At 41.3% G+C, this 18,770-nt stretch overlaps 1 protein-coding gene across 1 annotated transcript in view; it reads left to right on the plus strand.

Annotated features, from left to right (window-relative positions):
- Trpm6 (transient receptor potential cation channel subfamily M member 6) overlaps positions 1-15,266 on the plus strand; it is a 141,322-nt gene extending 126,056 nt beyond the window's left edge. The window contains exons 37-39 of the mRNA XM_021652914.2: positions 5,553-5,604; positions 10,596-10,702; positions 13,398-15,266. Coding sequence (XP_021508589.1) covers positions 5,553-5,604; positions 10,596-10,702; positions 13,398-13,531 — 293 coding nt within the window. The 3' untranslated portion in view covers positions 13,532-15,266. The remainder of the gene's footprint in view (positions 1-5,552; positions 5,605-10,595; positions 10,703-13,397) is intronic.
- The last annotated feature ends 3,504 nt before the right edge of the window (positions 15,267-18,770 follow it).

An 18,770-nucleotide genomic window follows, 5' to 3' on the forward strand; every position in this document is an offset into this window, starting at 1 on the left:
AATCCCACAGAGTCTCCAGCAGGCTTTCCTCGTAAGGAGGGCACAGAATATGTGTTATGCTTCTTGGGCTCATGGCCTGGAGCTTTGGACTCAAATAAAGGACTTAGCCCAGAAGTTGTCATAAAAGTTACCTCATTGAATCACAGAAGCAGTGCCTTGAAATATATATTGTTGATGACTTAGGACCAAAGGCTTAACTAACTCGCCCTGGTTGCACAGCTCTTAAAGGACAGGCAGAATGCAGACTCAGGCTGGTTTGACTCTACATAGCCTTTTCTCCCTGCACTGCTGTATTTCTTGTCATTCTGAGAGGAAATAACCATTTTAGGGTGAATTTAAACAACCTGAACTTTCTTCTTTTCTTTTCTGATTTCCCTAACTTTCCAGTTCTTGGCAAAACCAGGTTGGAGGCTGGGAAATGTTGAGACTGACATTCTTGGGGCACCAGTTACAATATCCAGGAATATGCAAAGTCACTTTGAAATCTGTCTCACGTGCTCAGTGGTCAATCTACACTTAAAGCAATGCACATACTACTAAGTATGTCTGCCTTTTGGTATTCCTGTATTCTCAAGGCTGGATTGTATTTCTAAACCTCAAACAATTTTTTTTTCAGGAAGGAATATAAACTGAATTAACATGTCTAAAAGAATTCAGCTTTTTATACCAGCAAGCACTTGATGAATATACACCCAGAGTTGGGGTGCCAAAGGCATCTGCTTTGTAGCTCTGGTTGGAGAGACGCTGATGGTTTTCATCTGTGCTCCACTGTTTGCGCTCTGGCTTTGAGTTTTGGGTGGAGTCTTTTAAAGAGCCAAAACAGAAACAACAACAAAAAACAACCAAAGAAAAACTGGAAGGCATTAATGATGACTCTTCTGTGTGTTTTGTATTTCAACTTGAATAGGGTTTAGTTTAATGATGTTTATGTTTGGGGATTTTTATGTCTCTTAGTAATCCAAAGTGACATTAAACAGAACAAATGCTGCGATTATAAGTCTTGGGGGTGGAAAAGGGAATTAACTTTATTCTTCTTCTGAGTAATTATGTGAATTGCTGAAATAGGCCACTGCAAGTCAACTATGTCAAAACATTGACCTTCAAAGAAGGCATCAGTAGACATCACAGAACACACAGAATAGGTGTCATGAAATGCATGAACTGTATCAGGGGACAAGATAATTATTGGGCAGAATTCATGGAAGAACATGAGTTATAATGCTATTGCTAGCTAAATCTAAACAAGGTTGGAAAGGAAAATTGTGTTTTTAAGATTTTTTTGTTCACTTTTATGTTGCCTTTTGTTTACTAGTATTTCAAGTTTTGGAAAGTTGATGTACTTTTCCTGCCTCCACTCTAAACTAGCTGTATGCCCTACAGAGCATTCGCCTTGAGTCTCACCTCTCTCATTTCTAAACAGGAAAAACAATATCATGCCGTTAAGTCATTTAGTTAAGGACTCATTCAGGAGCTCAAGTGAGGCAAGTTCTCTGTGTCAAGCCCTTCCTGCTTTGAGGGCAGGAAGCACGAAGGAACAGTTGGGCAGTTAACCCGGAAACAGCCATAGCAGGCCAGGAAGCTCTACTCTGAGGGGAGGTGTGACCAATTTCCCATTATTTATAATTATAATGAAGTTTTCTGGTATTTTTACACTTAAGAATTTTACATGGGAAGGTCTGAATCATCATTATTACACTTGAAGTCCAACAGTTAATTCCCAGCAGTGGAAATTAAAAACAATTGTATTTGAAATTAGATTAATGTTTAGTATTCTTCTTATTCTATTTTTTTTTCAACAAATCTTTGGCGATACAGTATTAATTTTTTTATTCAATAAAGCAATTTTTAGAAGAAGTTGGCACCCACATCATCATGAATGATGTTCCTACAAAGAGGTAACCTATTTGTATAGAAGGAATAGAAGGTCATGGGTGTTGCCTAGTTGGATAAAGTTCTATAAAAGTTTCTGAGCTTTCTCTGGGTGTGGGTAAAGAGAGATCATCAGTAAAGAGAATAATTAGATACCAAATTAGTTTACTTATTCCATACTTTCCAGATATTAGGAGAGACTGAAGCCAAAGGGACTGGGTTGAGTAGCTCTCGTGTGTCTGGAATAGCCCTGTGAATTAGCCTGGCTAACTGAATGTGGAAAGCACTGAACTGTTGCTCTTCGGGGCTTCTCTCTTTGTCCACAGGTCACAAAGCCCTTCTTCCACTAGAGCAACTCAAAATGCGTATTTTGGAGTTGAGCTTTAACACACAAATATGGGTCAATGGGTTTTTAAAGAAAATCCCGCCTTTGCAAGGTGTTCTGTAAGAGTTAGGAAGTGCGCTTTTGGGGAATAAGATAGAAACATGATTTTACCCCTGGTCAGAAGATAATGTTTCACTTCATGAGAGGGTCTAGATATAATAAAGAAACTGAGAATAACAGCCGACATTGAAAACTTATTATGGGTCAGATACAGCACATTGAATTCTCCTAGTAGCCCTTTCTGATAAGGCCTTATCAGATGACAAACCTGGGCTTTAGGGAGATTAAGGAGGGTACCTAGGCCTAACTGCCAGAACATGGCAGGGCTTGGGGTGGAGCCTTTCTCTGCCTTAAGATTTCTATGACTCTAACAAGCCACAAGATTTAAATGTTCTTGAATGAAATTTAGACATTCCTTTTTCTTTCTTTCTTTCTTTCTTTCTTTCTTTCTTTCTTTCTTTCTTTCTTTCTTTCTTTCTTTCTTTCTCTCTCTCTAATTCTGCAAAGATTTTCTTCTTTTCCAACTAATAGTGCCTCTTCAGCTATTGTACATAGTCCTGGCTTAAATGAACACTTTATTTAGACATGGGCCTAAAACTTTAATCATTATCATAAGCTCCAGGCTTAAAGTTCGGTCTGGGCTTAATTAAAATGGTAAAGGCTCCACAGCTGTCAGCCCATCTACCGGAGGTGCTGGGACACACTTCCGCCTGATTCTGTTCACTCCATAGTTGTAGGGAAGCAGGACCTCCCTCAGCTGCTCCTTCTTGCACAAAGGGCTCCTCCCCATGGCTTTGAAAATGCAAGGGCAAGGTTTGATTTTAACACTTCCATTGTGTTCGTTTTTTTTGGCCCAACTTTTTTTTTTTCTCCCTCTTCAAAATCAAGGTAAAAAATTGCCAGGCTAGGGGTTATTAAAGGGTAGACTCCGAGAGTCTGTAAACATTGATGAAAAAACTGAGTTAGACCTTAGTGCCACTAACCCATAACTGGAATTCACCATCTTTTATTATTATCCAGACCACAGCCCATAGTGACACCCTCAACTGTGATGCAGGAGGAGCTGCAGATATTAACGCAGCACTTTGAGATGCAGGCAGACATTTCAAAACCCCGTTTGTAATTATCACTTGTTAGATGTGCTAGTGGACAACAGGCCTGAGTTAAATCCTGTCAGTGAATGGGCTAATAAAGAAGGCCATGTAGGTATTGTAACACAGCAGTGAAAATATTTTGATAACTTCTTCAGGATCATTGATTTCCTTTATGAGTTATATACTTAGATTTTATGGTAAGACATTTTCAGAAAAAAGGGCTCTTTCGCTTCATCAGGTTCACAAAGTCATGAAACAGCCTCCTCCTCACATGTGCTGAACATTCCTGCTCCAGTCTCCACTCTAAGTTATTTCCCCAAGAAAATCAGCTTCTTAGCACAAAGTGTGTAAGAGTTACGGCTTCCCGTGACAGGCTAACTGTTCCAAAAGAGAGAGACGCAGCAGAAATCTTTAAAAGACGCTGCTTAGAAAATGCAAGCTTTCGTCTTTAAAAAAATACAGATTTATAACTTATTTCTTAAAATAATCTTTTATTTTAATTAAAATATAATTACATCATTTTTCTCCTTTTCTTATCCTCCTTCCATCCTCTCCTGTGACCTCTTCCCCCAACTCTTCCCATATACCTTCCCCCATTCCCTCTCAAATTCATGGTCACTGTTCCTTTGATATAGATATATCACTTTTCCATATATATATTTATATAAATATATATAAATATAAATTGCAGAGTCCATTTCATTTTGCTCATATGCACATGATTTCAGGGATGACCATTTGGTATTAGTGTTGGAGCTCATCCCTGGAGATGACTAATTCTCTCTCTCTCTCCCTCCCTCTCCTTCTCTCTCCCTCTCTCCTTCTCTCTCTCTCTCTCTCTCTCTCTCTCTCTCTCTCTCTCTCTCTCTTTTGGCAGTCCTTAGTTTTCTGTAGTTCTTTGCTTAAGGATGGGGGTCCCTTGAAATTTTCCTCTTCCACTTTAATAAAACGTGGACTTTTTTCAAAAAGTAGCAGTAATATAACAATATTCTAAAATTCATGTAACTTTTCAATAATCACCCTGCAGGGTTAGTGTCTTTCAAGCAGAGGAAATAAAAAGCCCTAGTGAGAGAGTGGTCTCAGAAGTTGCTCGGTACACCTAGCTGACTCGTTCACCATCTAGCTGGCATCCCTGAAGTCTCTTCACTGTTGGAAACTAGTCCCCTCACTGCTTGTATGTGATAACAGAGGTTTACTTTTGGTGTTGAACCGGATTCTGATTAAGTTCAGCCTTACACTGCACCCATGTTATCTCTTTAGGCTTTGCTCTTTTCTTTTCAAAACTAAATTTTATTGAAGATACATTTCACAGAGTGCACAGAGCACAAGCATACACCTCAAAGAATTTTCTCAGCTGAACACGCAGGTGGAGCCGGCTCTCAGATCAAGAATGTGGTGTCGTTTTATTCTACTGTTTATAAGTACTATATATAGATATAGCATTTGATGTGTCTCTTTGATGCGTAGAGGCTGTACCTGCAGAACCTCCCAGGGCCTCACCCTCGCTGAGCACTGATGGAGGCCATCTGAGGAGACCCTGAACTAGTGGGAGGGACACAGTACTGCCCCAGCTTTAATCGTGTTATGGCCACTTCTGGGACAAGCAATCTTTGGCAAGTTCCTCAATCTCTTTGAACATCAATGTACTTATTGATGTAAATAAGGATAAGATGTAAATTGAGGATATGAGGATAATATTTTAATGCCATGAGAATTAGAGAAAGTAAAATTAGATGCCTCAGTGCATACAACTGGCAAATGAATGGCAGATACATAGGTCTATTGATAGATGCCACTATCAGTAAGCCTTAGGACACCATTAAAACACTAATTTGTGGCCAGATTTTTTATTAGTTCAGAGTAGGCTGTAGCAGGACACCCTGTATTGAAAAACTTTCCTAAAAGATTTCCATAGCGCCTTTAATTAGCCTGGTATTTAACTAACTTACTATAGAATGAATGAGATAGAGTCTTACACTATAGATCAGGCTGGCCTAGAATTCACTAGATAGTTCAGACTGCCCTTGAACTGGTGACAATTCCCTGGCCTTAGCCTCTTGAGTTCTGGGATTACAGGGGTGAGTCACCACATCTGGCTTGAATGTATCTTTCAAAAAAGGAAAACGGAATCCAGTTATTAATTTTCTGCATATTTAAGAAAATGGACCCTCATTTGCTTAACGAATTTTGCTTCTTCTTTTGAGGTGTTGGAGAAAACTTGACAGACCCGTCTGTTATAAAGCCCGAAGACAAACAGTGAGTTGACTTATGGGTTATAATTTAGAAGTGTGCATTCAATTTGGTCATGTTTTTAACAGTATTTTTAATTGTTGCATAAAAATATAAAAAATTATGTATATCAATGTGTATCATGTAATGTTTTGTCATCTGCATAGATTATGTCATGTTTAACGGTTATTTTTTCATAACTTTAAACAAATGAGTTATTGTTAAATTTGTGGGTGTTTTGCCTGAATGTATGTCTATGCATCCTGTGAATGCATAGCCCAGGAGAGGGTGTCAGATCCCCCGAACTGGAGTTGAAAGACAGTTGTGAGTTGCCGTGTGGTGCTGAAAACTGAACCCTGGGTCCTCTGGAAGAGCAGCCAGTGCTGTTAACCACTGAGCTCCAGCCAGCACTTTAGTTTTTTCAAAATCAAAATAAAACATTGGAAATGATCGGGACACTGTGAGCAGAGGTCTTAGTTTCTTAAGAGAATTTTAAACACATATGTGTCTTTTAGATCCCAGAAAAGTTTTCTATTATTGCACATCGATGTAAAACAAGGTTTTTAGACTTACATCACGATTTTCATACTTCAGACAAGATTTTCCAAGCCACCTCAACTAGGAAGTGAGTAAAGAGAACGAATGAAAATGAATTACATTTAATTCTAGAGCTGGGCTCGTCAGCATAAGTGGAAATTATAAGGGTCAGTGCAGTCTTCAGACTGTGGCTGCAAATTTGACTTGTGTTTCCTACTGGTCTGAACGTAAGAGGGAAAGGTGTAAATTTGGCTTGGTCTTATTAGTTTAGTTTGACATAGAAACAATGCAGGAGCAGAAGCAGCTTCCTTTGTTGTCTTCCCTGTGGAATGGCTGCCTCTGAGCCCAACCAGCCTCTTTATAGGCAAACCAGGGAAGAACTGAGAATGCAGAGTGCTGTTCTTAGCCACGTGGTTAGAGCCCAAAGCCACAGGGCTTACCTATGAGGCATCAGACTGTTTAACTTAATTCAGAGCCAACTTACATAGAGGAATGAGTCATTCACCTGTCTTTTGAATTCCCAGGACATTTTGTGATTTTTGGAGGACTTGGCACTAAGGCTTTTTAGGTGTCCCTTTAAAGGTGGAATGAAAAGTGCCAATTTACTGATAACTGATCAATATGGAGAACAGCTGTGGTTCTTAAGTGTGAGTTACCGGCATGGTCCACAGGAGAACTTGTTAAAACAGATCACTGTGGTTTTAGCTCCAGAGTTTCTGATTTAGTCGTTTTGAAGCGGGGCCAAATGATCTGCATTTCTTACATGTTACACATGAGATTGACACCGCAGGCCTATGGGGACTTTGAGAACCGTGGGTCGAATAACACTTTCAGTTCTTAAAGAACTTAAATTCTAATTGTGATGAAGTCTCACCGTCGTATAGCTCAGGGTGGCCTTGGGCTTTGGAGCCTTGAGAATCGCCTCCTTGCTGCTGAGATTATGCTGGCCATGCTGGGTTAACATTCCCACTTTTTGGTCAAACTGAGGGCCTGTACTTGGTTGCCGGGTCATAGAAAACACGTCCTGATACAGTAAAATGTGGAAGCTTTTTTTTTTCTTCTTTTCGGGGACCTCATTAAATAATCAACAGGCTTTTCTGCACCACTCTTTCACTGAATGATTTACTCACTGTGAATATGGCCTGTCTGCAGGGTCCTCTTAGAAGATGTCCATTCACCAACCAAAAGTGTGCTAGGAATTACTTGGCTCGGGGTGGGGGTGGGGGCAAGGAAGATACAGATGAGGCAGAGTGCTCCTCTGCAGCACCCAATTCCTATGTATTTATTTGCCTATTGAGTCCATGTTGGACTTGTGGAATAATGGACTATTTTATTTTTCAGTTTAGCACAGCTGAAGTGTTTTCAGCTAAGCATATTATTTCTTTAGCAGTCTTGTGTGCTCAAGGGCTTGTATTAGGAATTTTTTTTTTCCTATGAGAACTTCCTTTGCAATTTTTTTTTCAGTGCAGACTTTTTGCATATATAATGAACCCAGTTTATGTGTATTGTGTGTATTGTTCATTAAATTTTGACCTTGGCATATATCACTTAATATGACCTGAATACTCCATCTTTTTAGAATCTAAGGTTATATTATCCTACTTGACAGTTAGGTATTTAATTGCATTCTATAGGAAGTGGGTTTCAATTTCTATTAAGGTCATATGGGGAATTAGAAAAAAAAACATGCTTAGGTTTGGCATTCTACTGCAATGTCTGAATAGGGCCCTCGTCCCTGTACATTTTTTTAAGTTCCTCAATGTAATTCTATAAAATTATTATGGCAGCTTCGTTTTCCATGACTTGAGGACAGTGTTTCCTGAAATGGATAGAATGGTTTCATTGTGGAAATGCCCAACTCTATGTATTTGGTTTTCACAGGGACCTTAAGTTTTATTTTCTCTCAACTAATTAGTTCCACTAGAACGATATCTAATTAATCAATGAAGCTTGTGTGAAATCTTTGTTAAACAAAGTGTGAGCCATAGGTCAACTTTACCACCAGGGATAGTGCTAGAAATGCCTGGTCTCTGAGCCTTCTTTATGCCTTAAGAACCAGAAGCTGAACTTATATAAAACCTTTCTGGTAAAATGGTGTAAATTCAAGTTTAAGATGCACAGGTTTAAGCAACTGATTTCACCCATGCAACAACTCTGTGTGTTAGTTGATTTGTGTGTGTGTGTGTGTGTGTGTTTGTTTTGTTTGAAACAGCGTTTCTCTGTGTAGCTTTCGCTGTCCTGGACTCCCTTTGTAGACCCAGGCTGGCCTCAAACTCACAGAGATCCGCCTGCCTCTGCCTCCCTGGGTGCTGGGATTACAGGCGTGGACCACCATTTCTGGCTTCTATGTGTTAGTTTTAATCTCAGTTCACACACGAGAAAACTGAGACTCACTCAAGGTTCTAACTTCTTTGTAAGTGGAAAGAGTCATTGGAAGAGAACAGTTTTCTTCGAAAAGGGATCATGACTGTAGACCAATTCTAATATCCTTTCTCAGGCTCTCTCCCACTGTTTCTAACTCTCTTTAACATGCCTCAATTGTTGGTAGTTCGGGACTGAGTCTTTTTAGCCTACTTCCCGATGGTCTTGAGCATTTGTCAAGTATGAAATGGTGATGAGATGTCCTTTAGTGACTATGTATAGATGGCACTAATTAGCATTTCCTTGTACGTGGAACCAGGCTACCACCTGCTTTTCCTGTGTTGTAAAAAAAAATCTGGAAAACAGCTAGTTGTGTTTTCTTTGAAAACTTAGTTATCTGAGATGGCAAGGCTTGGAGCATGCCGTGGAGTGTACATACAAAGGCAATGCCCCCAGCAAGCCCTCACCCTCCACGCTGTGGGAGGCATCATTAATGTATAAATTTTGTAGGAATTTTGATTGTATTATTTTAATTTTCACAAAGCCCATGGAGAAAAACAGCTTCCATATTTTACTTGAAGGTTTTATATCTTAGTTGGGTGTCTTTATGCCTTCCTGGGAGGGCAGAAATGGCTGGTATGGGATGCAAACAAGCGAAATTTTCCTATGAGGTCACCCAGAGACTCCAAAGGGAGTCTTCCATGCTAATGACTCAACGGATACCCTCACTTTATCAGATCAGAGAGCTCTGGTCTAAATAGCGAGTGATTCTGCTTTATTTTATTTTTATTTTTGCCACGTTCTGTGTCCCCTGGCTGAGGTAGTGTCTCTCTAGCTGGACTGAAATCGAGGCACAGAGGCACAGTTACTAAGAAGTGGCTTATGCTGCCGGGTAAATACCACCAGAGAGCTATGCTTTGTGAGAGCGATTGAGTGACCAGGAAAGTTAATCCCCAGTGTCTTTCCAGTCTGTCTTCCCAAGAGGTTTTCTCCACCTACCCAGCACAGAACGGGAGGCAATCTGAGATCAAATTGACATCAGCCCTCATTCTGAGCTTGGCACATCTTCAGAGAGCCACTGTTCTTCTGCCAAAAGGAAGTGGAAATTGAGATAAATGTTTCAATCCTCAGATGGAAAAAAAAAAGTCCATTTTTACACCATGTCTCTTTTGAAAAGCCACATTCCTCAGAAGCAAAGTTTATTGTTTCCCTTTGTGATAGTCTGCTGGGCTTTTTTTTTTCTCCCTAGGACGTGGTATTTAAGAGCGGTAATTGAGTTCAGATTTTAAAATGTGCTGTTTCCACTGTGCATGTCATTAAAATAAAATATTAGCCTTCATAAGCTTTCTTCCGAGACATTTCTGGTGCCTTCTGTCCTGTGTTGTGCGGAGGGTCAAATTCTAAGGAATAATGGTTGTGTGAACAGCAAGCCTAGAGTCTGCTGAGGATCTTTATGTTGGAAAGTTTGAAACATGTCTCAGCGACACTACTTGTAATTAATTCTGTTACCTAGTCTGGGCATCTGAGGTCTCTTTCCTCAAACTCTTTGGCTAATACTTGTCTTGACTTCCCACAAAGAGTCCAGTTGAAACAGTTTGCAGGGTGGAAAGTGCCTTTCCAAACGTCGGGAATCCCTGCGTGCTCGTGTCCAGAGGGGTGTCTGATTTGGGGAGAGTCATTTTCAGAAAAGTGTTTGCTTGTGCGGCAGTGCACAGGCATCTTTTCAGAAGGTGCGTTCCACGGCAAAGTTATTCTATCCTTTACCTTTGGGGTGTTTTAGTGGAACATATGGTAATGAATGTCATTCTCTCACCCCATATGCATTAAAAAGGGTTTCACTGTATTTTGTTTTAATGTAGCACATCGAAAATTCACTCTTCTATCAGATTAGTGTTGGAATGAGTTTCACAGTAGGTCTTGGAGTTGGGTACAAAGATTTAAGTGCATTTGAATTTTAAATTTGCAAACCCAACAATGTTACTTTCCCAAAGCGCCCTGTTCTTTGTTGGCTCCTTTAAGTGGCTAGGTTACTACGGGATACTGTTCGCAACCTCAGAGAATCCTGGTTGGACTCCTTTTTCTCAGCCGTGATCTAATTGATATTCTGATATTTTCTCTAGATCAAGAGGGATGGTGTTTGGACCGGCCAATTTAGGGGAAGATGCAATTAGAAGCTTCATTGCAAAACATCGCTGCAACGCCTGCTGTGGGAGGCTCAGGCTGCCGGGTAAGCCTCCGCGACTCGTATCTTCCGAGAAACTCTCAGAGAATAACAGTCATTATAACTCGGGATCGAGTGAAAATCTTAACTACATTTTTTTTTTTTTTTTATCTCATTCGCAGCCATTCACAAGCTTGACTTTCTGACTGAAAATTTTCAAGTCTTAGGAGGGATTAAAAAAGGACAGGGATTGCTTGAGGTTCTGCCAAAATGTGATAAAACAACCTGGGGCCCGTGCTTGTCACAGTCACGCCACAGAAAAAAAAGTTCCACCCACTTAAAGGAAGTGAAACGGGCTGAAGGCCCCGCTCTTCCTTCCCTTCCAGCATCCTGTTTGCTTGCAGCCAGCATGCCTGTAGCATTTTTATTCTGTTCCAGTTTGCCCATTGGGCACCAGAGAGGGTGTGGCCCAGAGGGAAAGAAAGGCTGTCAGTTAAAACGCTACTTTATTCTGGAACAATTGCCCCTTTATTCACTCGTTTGTTTGTTTGTTTTACAGCAGTGGGCTTAAAACCCAGGACTCTGTTATGCTAGGCCAGCACTCTACCACTGGGTTACACATTCGCAGCCCCCACACCTGCCTGTGTGTGTGTGTGTGTGTGTGTGTGTGTGTGTGTGTGTGTGTGTGTGTAGTGAGCGAAATCCTGGCTCCGTTGGGGTCTATTTGGCCTCTTCAGAAAGGGGGCTTGCTGTCTGCCTCAGCCTGCTTAACTCTTTTTCCTGGGTCATAGTGAGGGTCTCCTGACACTGGAATCCATACCTATAGCCAAAGATATTATACCCGAGAGCTCATGGTCAGCTTAGGCAACATAGTTAGGCTCCGTGTGTGTGTGTGTGTGTGTGTGTGTGTGTGTGTGTGTGTGTGTATCCTGAACTGTAGATCAGCAAAAGAGCATCCTCCACTATAACCAGGGTGGACCTGTGTATGCAATTCCTAATTATGTTGGAATTGGGGGAGGCTTTTTTCTGGTGAAACTTAGCCAAGAAGTTAGGCCTCTAGTTCTTTCCCCCAGAAGTGGCAAAAGAGAGTGTCAGGCTGCAGTGGCAGATGAGTATGTGGCTGGGAAAGCCAAAGGAGCAAAGCAGGAGGGGAGGCTGCACTCTCGCAATGGCCCACATGATGCGACCTCATAGCAAGGAGATCCAAGCACAACTCTGTGTCCTCTGGACTGCTCATCAGGGGCCCAGGAAGGGTCACAGGGGTTGGCAGCGAGCACCTTTACCTGTCCCCAGTTTTTTTTTCCTTATGCATTCTCTCCTCCTACTCATGCAAACTTTTTATCTTCTTTATTTTCGAATAACTTTAAGATTCACAAACTATAAGACTTCCTAGAGTGCTCACCCAGCTTCCCTCATTCTCTCACTTTCTCTCTCTCTCTCTCTGATGTATGAAACCCTGGTTTTAAAAACTAACACTGAAATAGAAATAATAAAAACACCCTCTTTCTTATTGTTGGTAACTGAGTAACAATCTTTAGTTTGGAGAACAGAATGAGAAGTACCTTTTAGTTTTTGTGTTTTGTTTATTTTTAAGAATATGCGTAACTACCTGGAATCTAGACCCAGGCAGGCAGGGCTCACATACTCTCCAGTTCTGCTTTCCCCTGGCTATAGGGCTTTGGCCTTCAAAATCTTCATCTGCAAGTGATAATTGTATCTGTCTCACCAAGTTGGTATGATGATTTATTTCATGTTTATGCTCAATAAATGTTGGTTATACTATTAAATATATATTAATATACATATACATATGTTAGGAGTTTTTTTTTTGTCTAGAAAAATCACTATTTAAAATTAAAAAGTAAACTAAGAAATAAAACATTTAATTTTGGTACCAGAGGTTGAGCTCAGGGGTTCACACCACGCCTAGATATATACTCTAGTCCTGAGTGACATCCTTGGCTATCTAGAGCCGTCACCTACAGCTTCCAGTCCTAGAGCCCAGCTAGCTCAAGGCTAACAAATCAAAGGAGTGAAGAAGGAGGCTGTGCTCCTCTAGATGCCCATGATGTGAGTTCGCAGTAAATGGACAAAGAGACCAAAGCACAGCACTGTGTCCTCTGGGCTGATCGGTTGGGTCTGGGCTGAGGCACATCAAGACTCTAGGTAAGGGAGGCAGGAGCGGATGGATATCTGAATCATTCCACTTGCAGGCTGGAATCCACTCATGAATCACAGCACAAAAAGATGCATGCAGCACTTAATGTCCTTTTTCCTAAAGTCTCCTTCCTTACACTGTTTGCCACTTTCTTTAAATTTCCTTTGTAAACAGAGGAGGAAGGGTTTAGGAAACATCTGGTGCGGTCTCCGGATGATGAAAGTTTTGTGTGTGGCCACAGAGCTTAGGGCAGCTTTCTTGCAGAAAGTTGAGCCCTGGCATCTTGAGTCACCATTGCAAGCCATCCCTCTGATCCTTCCTAGGGTCCTCCATTTCTTGCTGGACCTCAATTAACTTTGGCTGGTCACATCTTCTTTCCCTGCTAGGTGGTGGCCAGTGAGTCACAGTTAGGGAGTTAGAGTTTCATGTAGTCATGGGATGCGAGAGGGCCTGGGTTTGGATATGGTTGAGTATTTGGAATCCGTATGCCCAAGGCCTGGGGCAGAAGAGACTGAGAACTTTGATTAAGCGTGAAGTCCAGTCGACCTGCATGATTCAATGTGTTATAAGGCATCTCTTAAAACTGTCTTGCTCTCTTTGCAGATTTAAAAAGAAATGATTATTCTCTCGCAAGGACACATCGCAACTCGGGACTAGAGAAAATTGTTGAACCCGCTGAGGGGCTTCCAGCAAGAGACATAAATAGAAGTTCCATGGAAGATCTCACACGTCTATAAGAAGGGAGGCAAAGGAAGATGACGGTTTCCCAGCTCCTTCTGCCGTGAACTCTGAGGTGACGAACATAGATCGGCACGGTCCTGTGTCAGAATCTCTGTCAGGATGACTTTGCAATGTGGAACTCCCTGGAAGTGTCCTCTGACCCTCCTCTCCCACTGCGCAGAGGGCACAGCATATCATGGAGGGCTCCTCCTGCGTATTGACCTCTGGGCAGAATGTTTGGTGTACATTGCTCATCAGCAGGTTCTGCATCAAGACTCTAGATGAGCCAGTTAGGAATACTTTTCTTTATACCTCATTGCTTCAGCTGGCCACTTGGAGCTGTTGGAGTAGAGTGCGGCACACTCAGGATCCAGGGGATAAATTAATTTATTTTCTCACTGTGTTGCAGACTGGTCCCTACTGTGATTCATTATTTCATCCAGGGGTTGTACATATGTGTATACATACGTTAAGAATATATGTGATTTCTTCTTTCTTTTATAGCAATATAAGATTTGAATAGCAGCAGCAGGGAAAACCCTGGGAAGAGTGTCTGTTGGCCTTGTTTGGAGCATAAATAGCCATAAAAAGTCCATGTCTAGATACATTGGAGTATTATCATCCAATCACTTGGGTTTTTCCAGTGTCTTCGAACAAAAGAAAAGGACAAATATAAACCAATCTTTCTTGCATCTTTTTTTTTCAAAGAAAATGAGGATATATGTAGGATATGTAATGCTGCAAACTGTTAAGAAAGGTTTTACTTTATTAATCTCAGAAACACTATGGCCAGAAACCCTTGCCACTCTGTTCATCCTCTCCCTCTCAGCGCTGTATCCTGTCACATCCATGCTCTCCTTGTGCAGCCCCGTGGGGAAAGATGCTGAAATGTTTTGCAGGTATTCCCCACCCACTTCCTTTGTAGAATTCTGACGATTTGAACATTTCATCAGTTTCCGGAGGTTAAAGTGAGGTATTCCTGGAAGCAACCCCGTGTTGCGGGCAGCTCCCTCTTGCATGCTTAGGCAGGGTTGCCCTGCTTCAGAACAAGCATGGCTTTTACAGCAGCCACAGAGATGGGAACAGGGAGACATCTCCCTGTCCACCCCTGCAGCTCCTCTCTTGATATGCATTCCCACTGGCCAGAAGCTAACCTCCTGGACCTAAACATCTTTGTCTTTAGTGCTTACCTCAGGTGACTGACTTCTGAGTCTGCTCAAGAATTCTAAATTCCTACCTTCTTAGGCGGCACCTCAAGGAAAGTGTTGCATAGTGGGGTGGAAAGCAATCGTATGGGGTTCATGCAACTTCGAGGGTTCATCTATAATCCTTTTCCTTCTGCTCTGGGGTTGGTAGGAGGTGAGGAATTTGGGCAATTTCTTCTCTTTCCTCCCTCTCTCCCACTTTTCTTCCCTCCTTATCTTCTTCCCTTCCCTCCTTCCTCTTTCCCTCTTTCCCTCCTTTCCCTCTGTGTATCATAGCCAACATACTCCCAATCCTCCTGTCTCAGTCCCCTAGGTATGTGCTTGGGTGAAACAGTGATTGGCAATGAGGGTAAATACTGCTGTCGGGGGATGATGCTCAGCAGTATTGTCCAATCTCTGAATAAATAAGGGATCCATTGGTCTCACTTCAGTGCTGTTCTGGAAAGGGGCAGAGTTTACCTATCCAAGGGCCAAACTAAACACATCAATTTATTGACCAAAATACTTGTAAACTGGAGTGAAACTTGAAAGCAAATAAATTCTGATTGCAGTCTTGTCGTGTACATTTTTTATTATTAATTTTTATTTTTTATATTAATCACAGGTTATTTACTTTGTATCCCACCTGTAGCCCCCTCCCTCATTCCCTCTCAATCCCACCCTCCCTCTCTCATCTCCTCCCTGCCCCTTTCCAAGCCCACTGCTAGGGGAGGTCCTCCTCCCCTTCCATATTACTCTAGCTTATCAGGTATCTTCAGGACTGGCTGCCATGTCCTCCTCTGTGGCCTAGCAAGACTATTCCTCCTTGGGGGGGGGGAGGTGTGGAGAGGTAAAAGAGCCGGTTGTTGAGTTCATGTCAGAAATAGTTCTTGCTCTCCTTACTAGGGAAACCCAGTTGGTTACTGAGCTACCATGGACTACATCTGAGTAGCGGTTCTAAGTTATATCCTTACATGGTCCTAGGTAGGAGAAACAGCCTCATAGAGGCCCCCTGTGCCCTGATATATTTTGTCCTTGTGGAGCTCCTGTCCTCTCTAGGTCATACTAACTTCCCCTTCTTTCACTTGATTCTCTGCACCCTGTTGAAGGTTTGGTTATGAATCTCAGCATCTGCTTTGATATACTGCTAGGTAGAGTCTTTCAGAGGACCTCTGCGGTAGGCTCCTGTCCTGTTACTTGTTTTCTCCTACTTCCCCTGTCCATCCCATTTGTCTTTCTAAGTGAGGATTGATCATCTTACCCTGGGTCCTCTTTCTTGTTTATCTTCTTTAGGTGTACAGATTTTAGTATGTTTATCCTATTTAATAGGTCTAGTACCCACTTATAAGTAAGTGTATATCGTGTGTGTCTTTCTGCTCCTGGGATACCTCACTCAGGATGATCTTTTCTAGATCCCACCATTAGCCTGCAAATTTCATGTGGTGTACATTTTTTTAAACACTAAGAAATACAACAGAATACTATCTGAAAAAAAGAACTGCTGGGAAAAGGTCACTGGGATTGCTTCTGTATGATGTGACAGTGTTGGTTCTGAGTGACTTATGATCACAAAAGGAGACAGTGCTCCTTCATCGAGCTGATGGTCTTTAGCAGTTATTAATGAAACATCATTTCTCAGCAGCATCTCTGGTGAGATTGTCGGGGTGAATAACCACGTACTTGCTCTCCAAAAGCTTCATGTCTTATCTCTCTCTCTCTTTTTTTTCCCTCTCCTACCCTCCCTCCTTTTCTCACTCTTACCCTCTCTTCCTCCCTCTCCTCTCATTCTGGTTTTGTTTTGTTCCATGTTCAGATCTCTACTAAGTTCTGAACATTGGACTTCTAGATGGGTCTGGTATCCTCCTTGCTAGAACAGTGGGCTGGGATTGGGATAAGAGAACTAGGGCAAATAAGAAAACACGATAGTCTAGCACCCTGAGGGAAAATGAACTGCATAATCCTTTTATAGGTGAGGAGCCCTGGTCCTGGGTGGGATCTGGATGTGAGGGTCTCAGAAGAGGCTGAGGTCAGGAAGTTTCTGTGTAGGGAATCTAACACGTGGAGTCTTCTTTCCACAGGCAATTATCCATGTCTGGATTCTGAGGGTGTCCACTCTTGCTGTCTTAAAGCTTTCTGTATCTCTAAGGAGTAGGATTTAATATAGTTTGGGGGAATTCCTTGCTCCGTGGCTTTGCAAATCAAATTCTAGACAGTTAAGAGTTCCCATTAACCATCCAGTCAGTGCTCGAAGGATATTGTATTGTTGTTGGTGTTGACTGTTTAAGGTGAGAGCGAATACTCTGGTTTTAGAAGTGATGACACATGCCCTTGTCAGGTCCTCTTATGCTTCTTACAGGATCAAGCAAAGGGTATGGCTCACAGCATGAGGTCAACAGAATTTTTTTTTAAAGAAATAACACAATCTTCAAAAGATAGTGGACTTTATTCACTAGGTAATAAATCAGATTTACATTTTTAACCTAGAAGGAAATGACTACCAACTCTGTAAGAGCCAGTATGATTCTTTTGATGTCTCTCTGTTTTAATTTCCTATGAAATAGCTTTTAACAACCTACACCTTGTCTATTGAATTCTTAACCAGTTCTTACCCTTATCACCATCGGTGATAACGCCCGAGTGCAGTCCTTTACTGGTGACTATTGAAATAAGATGATAACTTCCCAGAAACTGCCTAGAAATAATCATCACTTTATTACCCTTTGAAAAGAAGATTGATAGAAAAGTCATTTGAAAGATGGTTCATTACCATGCCCTAGTAAGATTTCTTTACTCACATCTCACCAAAGCATGAGAAAGGGAGGATTATTCTCTGAGGTCGGAATCTGAAGGCTGTGTGTTTTGCCTCTTTGAAGTCTTGGTATTTAATTTTCTGTAGTCATTTCTTGGGCAATTTTCTAAGAAACTAGTTGAAGCTAATTTATCATAAGTTAAAGTCAAATGACAGAAAAGATTTTTTTTTTCTTCCTTAACAGCATTTTATACCACAGAGGTTAGCTTCTGAAGGAAATAGAGACTTAAATAGCATTTCAAATCTCCAGCCACATGGGTGGCGACAGAAAATAGCAAGGATTCAGGAGGACACACTGGCTTTGCAGCTAACACAATTGTTATTTATTTATTTGTTTGCCTTTTCCTTGTAGACCAGTATGTGCAGATAAAACATTTTATATGTGTGTGTGTGTGTGTGTGTATGTGTGTGTGTAATATTCTCCTAAAAATAATTAGGAATGTTTAGTTTTTCAAAGAAAGACGTCATCCTCTTGGGATCATGCACCTTGGTCTCCATCATTTAAGGCTTTTAATATAAGTTTATATAATTTATTTAACCTTTCTGTTAACCCCTAACTCTGAAATGGAGATGAACATACTTAACTTCTAAATGAAGGTGAATGATAATGAGATAGCATTTACAAGGTCCTTTGAGAATCTCATTTAAAAAGCTTCTCGTGAGCCTGGAATCCAGTTCAATGGAAAGCGAGAGGTTTTCATTTTGGCATGACGAGATCCTTATTGAGTATTTACAGATGGTGCTCAGTGGACCTGTTCCTTCACAAGCACAAAGCGTTCCTGCTCTTTCCCCCTTTCTAGAGGGAGAAGGCTCTTGGCTTTCTTTTTGGTTTCAAGATTAATTATACAGTTTCAAATCAGGAAATTTACCCATGCATGTCAGCTCTCTTTCCTTTGCTCTTTGAAGGCTCTAGACTTACCTGTCTTGTTTGTTCTGCCATCCTCTGCCTGGAGAAAGCATTTCAGGACAAGAAGTTGAGCCCAGAGTGGCACCACCATAGGCATTATTTTTGCAGAAAGAAGATATAGAGTTTGATGTTTGAAAAGCAATGTTTCCCGCCCCCCCCCCCCAAGTTCTTATTAGCCATGATTTAAATTTTGCCAGTACAGAGCTGGTTGGTAATAAGAAAATTTGTGTCTGTCACTCACCTGCATCTTCTTTTAGCAACTAACATCCTTTGCGGCTTTCATCTCCTCCAAGGGAACATTTACTGTAGACCCTTAGAAATTCTATCTATTGAATTAGTTACAAAGCTCCTGCAAT

This window comes from Meriones unguiculatus, chromosome 1 (assembly GCF_030254825.1).
Source record: "Meriones unguiculatus strain TT.TT164.6M chromosome 1, Bangor_MerUng_6.1, whole genome shotgun sequence".
In the NCBI taxonomy this organism is placed as follows: domain Eukaryota; kingdom Metazoa; phylum Chordata; class Mammalia; order Rodentia; family Muridae; genus Meriones; species Meriones unguiculatus.